At 44.9% G+C, this 8,185-nt stretch overlaps 1 protein-coding gene across 1 annotated transcript; it reads left to right on the top strand.

Moving 5' to 3' along the window:
• The first annotated feature begins 4,887 nt into the window (after positions 1 to 4,887).
• phox2a (paired like homeobox 2A) lies at positions 4,888 to 8,104 on the top strand. The gene is made up of 3 exons (XM_086080537.1): positions 4,888 to 5,309; positions 5,867 to 6,054; positions 6,132 to 8,104. The coding sequence occupies exons 1-3, from the start codon at positions 5,087 to 5,089 to the stop codon at positions 6,621 to 6,623; spliced, it is 903 nt and encodes a 300-aa protein (XP_085936663.1). The 5' UTR covers positions 4,888 to 5,086; the 3' UTR covers positions 6,624 to 8,104.
• The last annotated feature ends 81 nt before the right edge of the window (positions 8,105 to 8,185 follow it).

An 8,185-nucleotide genomic window follows, 5' to 3' on the forward strand; every position in this document is an offset into this window, starting at 1 on the left:
AAAGCCGATCGATCAAGTCCACTCAAATACGAACGCTATATATTATCCATCTTCCGGCTTATCCTGTTCAGGGTCCCGGGCTCGTGGGTTGGCACTCAAAGGAGGAGTCGGCCCATGCGCGCACGCTGCCCGCGAGCAAGTATGGCGGGTGGACCATGCACGACAGGTTATTTAGTCACATTTCTTTGTTACTGCGTGTGCATGCTTGGAAAAGTGCGCGCAAGCACCGGTTACCTCCAGGCTGTGCACGTGACACGTCCCCCCTGGGAAAATTAGCATAAAAGGCAAATAAAGGAGAAGCCACCGGTCTGTCCGTCATTCTTTGAAAGGAGGGGGGGCACAAAAAAAAAAGGAACAAATCCATCGCGCCTAATTCGAACCTTGCTCAGGGACAGCTCGCGTGGCAGATTGCAGCCTAATTAGTTTAGCGGGACGTTTAATTCAATTAAGTTTGCACAGCTCGCCGAGGCCCCGCCGCTGGGCTGCTTTGAGAGCGAAGGGGCCAGAGCTGCAGATCGAATTAGCTTGTTTGGAGAACTACTGCGTGCGCCTCCTCTTCATCCTCATCCTTCCTCATCCTCATCACCGCGCACGCGCGCTCGTGCGCTCCAGCTGCGGCTAGCGTCCGCGTGCGCTATTTGCTGCTCTCCAGGGATCTTTTTTTTTTAATCTCAAAAAGCTTCTTTTTTAAGTAACATGCCTCTCCGCATTAGTGTCATGAGCCCTGCATATATACATCATCCGCATTATAGTGCGCGTGTGTGTGTGCGTGTGTGTGTCTGTGTGTTTAACAATGTGCGTCACCGTTTTCCACAATGTAAAATATTCGTCATTATGAATATTAATTCATTACACACTTTTACATTAGCCTATAGTCTATACGGCACTGATACATTTGGAATTATTTTATTTTAAAAATGAATTAATTCGCCTCATACATCAATCCACCCATTAAAATAATATTATATAGGTATTTGTGTAGCCTGCATCGTCAATTCTTAGTACATTATATGAGTATCATTTTGTTAATTTAATTGTTGCTATTATTATTTTTTATCACAATTGATTTTAATTACAATTATTACGTACTCAAAATTGCGTCGAATTTCTTTATGTCGTTATCAAAACGTCTAGGCTAATTAGCTTTGCAGTAGATCTTATTATTATTATTATTATTAAGATCATTGTTATTCTTTACTACTAACGCTCCACAGCTGGCCATTAGATTATAAGTATAGCCTCATCATTGAGATAGATAGATAAATATAGACTACAAAGTATTATTTTCTCTTACTAATATTCTATTTCTGTTCTTTTTTTGCTGTTCATTTGACTCATGTTTGGCAATCTGCGCAGCACCGGCCCTGCCCGCCAACAGGTAGCGTTACGTCATCGGAATTATTTCACGTGCTGATTTCCAGAGTGTTGAGATTTCGTGCGCACACGTGAACGCGGCAGGGGCCGGATGACGTGAATTGCTGAGGGTGCACATCAGCACTGGAACGCAACACTCGCTGCTCGTCTCTAACCTGCTTCGACGCGCGTCGTCGTCGTCGTCGTCTGCGCGCACGCAGTCAGCGTCACGGTGCATTGCGGTAATTGGGAGTACGGGATGCATTGGGGGAGATGCATGCAGGGGACTCCTTGTTCTCCACCCCTCATATAGTCTCCTATCCATCAGCCGAGCCGTCAAATGGCGCGCCAACTGATGGGTACGCTTTAACATCGTGACGGCCGACTCGTGATTTGATTTTACGCGCCCGAGAATCAATAGGGACCGATGACACGAGCAGCTTGTAAGCAGCTGCTCCAAATGGATCAGAAATTATTATAGACGCGCTGCACTGCTGTTTACTCCTCTTTTGACAGATTAGGGCCTCCTCGGTTTACGACGGAGTTCCGTTCCTATGGCGTCGTACGTTAAAAAAAAAAAAAAAAAAACACGTGCCGTAGTCCATCAAAGTAAGCCCTATACTTTATTCCTTAAGACTTTATATTTAAGTCAGAAATACGTTTGATGGAATGGAAAACACACGACCATAAACAAATCAGAGGAAATGTGCAGCATTAGGCCTGTAGAGTCCGCCGACACAAAATTCTAAATTACTTCCTGCCCTTCAATTGACATAATTTTTGTGAGCTATAATGTGTTTATGTGACCGATCTTGGCTGGGTTATCAAAAGTAATGTAGGCCTATAATTAAAATTCCAAAATTTGTTTTAGGCCGATACAAACATTTTCATGAAATAATCCAACGTTGATTGTGTCTGCACATGCCACTTGATTAATACAAATGTCGCCCCCAAAAATCTTCACAACTCATTTTTTCCCCCGATACTGTCGGGGACGTAACGAATTAGTAACGGAACAGACATATTGGAATATTCCAAGGTGTTGACGTGTAATTCAAACTGCAACCGCAATAATAAACATTACAATATAGCCGATTGATTATTTTTTACAAGCAATGTGTATAGACTATTGATGCAGCCATATGACAACAGATAGTGCAGGTGTACCTAATGAATCGGCTAATTAAAGCATGCACGATATTTATCGCTTGATTACTATTGCACCTGTGGAACCACCTGACTAGCCATAAATCGTGTGGAGGCGGGAAACAGATTCCTGCCATTCGACGACGACTATGATGATGATGATGATGACGTCGTCGTCGTGTTGTTCTTTTAGCTTCAGTGACGGCCTGGCAGGTTGAGTGACAGCTTCACTTCGCCGAGCATGATGATTCTTCCATACAGTCCATATTTGACTCGTCCATTTGCAGGCCGCACTCATTCCATCACACACACAAAAAAGCCATACACGAATATTCCCCGGGATATAATTGCATCATGCAGTCAAACTAAAATGCCATAACATTAAAGAGAAGGACTGAAAAATATGTGAATCAGAGACCCCCACCCCCGACCATAATCCCTATAGCCGAGCTCCCTCTCTCAGGGGCCCATTGTGTCGCCCCCGTGTTGACTCAGACGTCATGAATGAAAAAGATCCGCGTTACTGTTTCCGTCAAACGGGCCATGAATGTAAAAGTCCAAAGTTAAAACCTCCGCGAAGGAGAGGTCTCCCCCTGCGCTAAAGTGGGGCCGTAAAAGGGCGGATTAGTCGGCCTGGAAGAGACCCTCCATGCTTTGAAGGGATTAAATGGAGTTTAAAGGGGGAGGGAAAAAAGGGTGGGGTGGGGGGCTCGCTCCTGGTTGCGCTTTTTTTTTTTTAGGGGAACCTGCAGTTTAACTTGGAAACTGTTGAATTGTCTCGCTAAAGTCACCTTTGAAGTCTTCAGACGGCCTCCTGGGCCCGAAAACTCGATGCCAGTAATACAGCTTTCAAAAATGGTGAGAAATAAATTCATAATATCTCATTCATATCTGTGGAAAATTGCATGAATGTGATTGGTCTAACACGTTTTAAATGCATTAATTTCGTGTAGTGCCAATTCGTTTACCAAATCTCCGCAATCATGATTTATATTGCAAATCTGACAATAAAAAAATCTATTGTTTAAATCATTACAATATTCTTCTTCTTAAATAATGCAATTATGTGAGGGGCTTTAGGGGTGTCAGGTGACCAAAACATTATTAAATCCTGGATGCATGTAATTGGATCACACACAAAAAAGAGCAAATAATGCACAACATTCCTGATCCTATACTACATTAAAAAAAATAATAAGAAAAAGATCGAATGCAACGATTGTGTGAATGCACAACATAAATATTAACTTTGTTATATTATATAAAAAATGTGAATGAATAATAAATAAATAAAAATCCTAATATAGCTAAGTTACATTGAGTGACTGTTCATTTACACCACTTACGTACAGGTGGGTGTGGGGGTGTGCACGCGTGCGCGTGTGTGTGGCCGGTGTGGGATATGAGTTATCACAGTTTATGACATCAAACAATAAATTTAAACCAATTTATGGGGCGTCAATGTGTTTACGGTGACTGCACGCTTGTCTCCACGGCCACTACCCCCCCCCTCCCCCCCTGTCAGTGCCGTCCATCCATCAAAGTGACGCGCAATCTCGTGACGCGTGCGTAAAAGTGATCGGAATCAAATCAAAGCTTTTAATCTGGGCAATCACCGTCATGTGGATGTTCCTCGCCACGTAAAGACCCCACACGGTTCTGCGAGATGTGGCCGAGGTGCGCGCCAATGAAACGAGTCGAATATATTTGTAGCCATTTAAAAGTTGCGTTTATAGAAACAGACTTGCAATTAATGAGATTAAGTTGTATCACATTTTCTGCCTTGACAAAGACGTGAAAGTTAAATTTTGAGCGTTGAATTAACGATATGTTCATTATTGTGGATGTAGGAAGGCTACACACCTTAATAAAAATAGTAAATGTCCAGGTTTGACTGACACTGGCAACTGTATTATTTAACATCTCTCAACACTAGTGAGCAAATATCGGAAGCAGTTATTGCTGTAAATTAGCGATGAATAAAACTAACCGTGTCAATTCAAATGCAATGTTAGGCTTTACCTTTTTAAAGGCATCGTTTTTCATACAATATGTGTGGGCCTATGTGCTCATATTGTTTTGCACCGGCCATTTACAGCACAAAAAAAAAAAAAAGTCAAATTAAGAGTAAAGTGAAATAATTTCATAATAGAGTTTTAAGATGAACAAAGTGAGCGAGACGACAATTAAGAGTTGTCCGATAATGGGCGCCAAGCGAAATCCGATGGTTTTGGACGGAGCTGCAGCTGCCCTGCGCCGCTGCGCCGTGTTCCGAATGCGCGTGGGCGGGGCCAGCATTGTCATGGAAACAAGACCACCGCCTCGCTATTGTGCGCTGCTCTGCCAACTTTATTATAAGCAGGCAAGCGAGCGAGCGGGGCTGTCAAACGCGTCGAGAGGCAGCAGAGGCGGCAAGACGCGCAAAGCAGCGGGATTCTATACTCCAAGACGCGCCGACTTTTTGGGAGACGTTGTGCGCGGATACCGGTGCGACATCCCCCCTTAACCCCCACCCCACCACGGCAGAAAGCAAGTGGCCCCATCCAGTGACTCCCAGCGCCCCGGTGCCGCCACCCGGCTGAGCTCCATGTATAAAATGGATTACTCCTACCTGAACTCCTACGACTCGTGCATGGCCGCCATGGAAGCGTCGGCCTACGCGGACTTCAGCTCGTGCAGCCAGGCCAGCTCGTTCCAGTACAACCCCATCCGCAGCGGACCCTTCTCCAACCCGGCCTGCACTCCGCTCAGCACGGCCAGCTGCACCCTGGGCGCCCTCCGGGATCACCAGCCCACGCCGTACTCGTCAGGTACACGCCGAGAAATTACCTTGGACGTAATCAGCCAGGCGCACGTGAGGGGGAAAGGAAATTATAAATACAGTGTTTACATCCGAGGCCTGTAGATTTTATTTGGCAGAATAAATAATTCATGTAAATATGTTTTTTTTTTTAAATACAAATGTTTGATTTCACATGAATGATAAATAAAACATGAAATTGAAAATTAACTCATTTGATTACGTCAAATTAATGCGAGCACTTCATTATAAATTAAAGTTCGTTGTTTTTAAACTATATACAGCAAAAAAATAAAATAAAATAAAAAGGCAACTTTTGGCCACTTATTTACTGCATGCAGTATAGGAAATAAAATTGATAAAACATTATTTTTATTTTGTCTAGTGGGATCAAAAACACTATATTATATATATTTTTAAACATTTATGTAAAAACAAATCGGATTTAATAATTTATTTTAATATTTGATGTTAATGTTTTGTTTTTTGGTTTTTTTAAGTATGACATCTCAGTTGATTTTTTAAAACGTTGACTCAATAAAACATTTCCCCCCTTCTCTCATATAGTCCCCTACAAGTTCTTCTCAGACCCCTCGGGCCTGAACGAGAAAAGGAAGCAAAGGCGCATCCGGACCACGTTCACCAGTTCCCAGCTGAAGGAGCTGGAGAGGGTCTTCGCCGAGACCCACTACCCGGACATTTACACCCGAGAGGAGCTGGCTCTGAAGATAGACCTGACAGAAGCCAGAGTACAGGTGAGAGGAGAGCTTCAGATTTGACCTCCATCTGAAGCCGCATTACTGATGCGTGCGTGCGTGTGTGCGTGCTATAGGTGTGGTTTCAGAACAGGCGTGCCAAGTTCCGCAAGCAGGAGCGCGCCGCCAACGCCAAAGCCAACAACTCCGGCGCAGGAGGCAACACGAGCAGCTCCGGTTCCGGGGGGAAGAAAGGCGGCGAGACCAGATCTTCATCGGACGACGACGAGTCCAAAGAATCCAACTGCAGCCCCACGCCCGACAGCACGGCCTCGCTGCCGGGCTCGGCCAACGGGAACCTGGGCAGCCCCTCCAGCCTGAGCCCCAGCCCGGCTCCGGCCAACGGCGGCTACGTCAACGCCTCCGTCTCTCCGGTGCTGCAGGGGCTCAAGGCGGCCGGCTGGTCCGGCCTGGGGCCGTCCAACCCGGCCGTGGCCCAGCCCGCCGCCCAGACTCAGGAGATTCTGAAGGCCTGGCAGCCGGCGGACAGTATGACGGGGCCTTTCGCCGGAGTCCTGTCCACCTTCCACAGAAAACCCAACGCCACCATCAAGACGAACCTCTTCTGAAGCACAGACGGAGAAACGTTCGAGGGGAGATGTTCTTCCCTCAGCAACCAGGACACGATTGACCACTAATCTGACTCAAACCTCACCAGTCACCTCAAAATATATCGAAGAACAAGGCTGTGTTTGAATGTGCTCACGACTCCCTATATAGGACACTACTCAGGGCTCACGCCATTTTGTAGGGGTGTCCGAATGTCAGGGAGCACAAATGTAGTGCACTCAAAATTACCCACAATGCACTTTGAAAAGCAGTGAACACGATGCTCACTCAACCGGGAGATATAGACAACAATGCATTGCGAGTATGGGCGGGGGAAGGCGCGAGCGCCAGCTCGAGAATCGAAGCTACACTAAACTAAAATAAACTACGGAAATAAATAATTCTTTTTTAGTTGAAAATGTACGACAAAGAAAAACAAAATACAGTTTTAAAACATTTTTATTAACAATAAATAGTCTACGATTTATATGCAGGTGCGCCATGACATGTACGGTTGTCACGTGACATGCGACGAGGAGAAAGTAGTGAGCTGGCTGTCGGATCGCCAAACAGAATGAAGGCACTATATATTAGGTCACTATACAGCGTGGGACTATATAGTGAATGAGGGGTTAGGGGTCAAGGATGGACATTCGGACACAGCCTCAGTCTTGCCTTCCGACACATAAACAAGCACCAAGCGTCAAACTTCATGAGCATGGTGGTCAGGTCCGAGTCTTAAGCAGAAGTCCAAACACTGAGCAACTTTCTCACCACGCAGAGCTCCAGCACAAGCAAGAGGAGCCCCTCAATCCAATTAGAAAGCCCCTCGGTTCATCCCTTCCTCCCTCCTTACTGTAACAAGCGCAGGCTGTGACCTCCCTCTGTGACCCCCACGGTGCTTTCAGGCCCATCATGCCTTGCCTCGCCAAACAGTCGCCACTTTGTTCACAAAGTAGAAAGGAGAACAACTTGAGGCCGCTTTGCATCGGCCAATCGTCTTTCAAAGACTTGTTACAGACCTGCAGGGTTTTTACTTGTTTGGGACTTTTTTGGATGAATTTCCAGCTCACTTTGAAGGAAGTGTCAGATGCTCTTGCTCACTTCCAGTTGATGGGTAAATTTTGTCTGAAAAGGGTGAAACGAAAGGATGGCGATATCATGTCAGATGAGGGTTCTATTGTGTCTCATATATATGCTGTCTCCACTCCAGAAAAAAAAATCATCTCTTTGTACTTGGTTGCCATCCCCTTCAGCTGTGATATCTACTGAAAAATGTATTTATTATTTTTTTTTTTAAATGTGTCACTAAGGAAGTCTTGAATTTCCTCATAACTTTTTGTGAGTGTAAATCCTGTAATTAGTAATATAAAATATTAGGAATATAGAAGTTGGTTATTTTTTCTTTTCCTGACATTGCTTTCCAGATTGATTTCCTTGCAGTGAATGAGACCTTATAGCACTACTGATTATTCTAATAAATCACATTATGGAATCACGACCGGATGCATTCAATGATGTGTTCTTTTGTGTGTGCAAGTGAGGGATGCATGGTGCCTTGATATCCATTACCACTGCCTTT

The sequence above is a fragment of the Leptonotus elevatus genome, chromosome 7 (genome assembly GCF_054856555.1).
Source record: "Leptonotus elevatus isolate MCC_2025b chromosome 7, RoL_Lele_1.0, whole genome shotgun sequence".
Lineage (NCBI taxonomy): Eukaryota > Metazoa > Chordata > Actinopteri > Syngnathiformes > Syngnathidae > Leptonotus > Leptonotus elevatus.

Coding starts and splice junctions, on each gene's coding strand:
- phox2a (XM_086080537.1), top strand. CDS start 5,087: ATGTATAAAATGGATTACTCCTACCTGAACTCCTACGACTCGTGCATG. Junction 5,310..5,866: donor GCCCACGCCGTACTCGTCAG/GTACACGCCGAG, acceptor TCTCTCATATAG/TCCCCTACAAGTTCTTCTCA. Junction 6,055..6,131: donor TGACAGAAGCCAGAGTACAG/GTGAGAGGAGAG, acceptor TGCGTGCTATAG/GTGTGGTTTCAGAACAGGCG.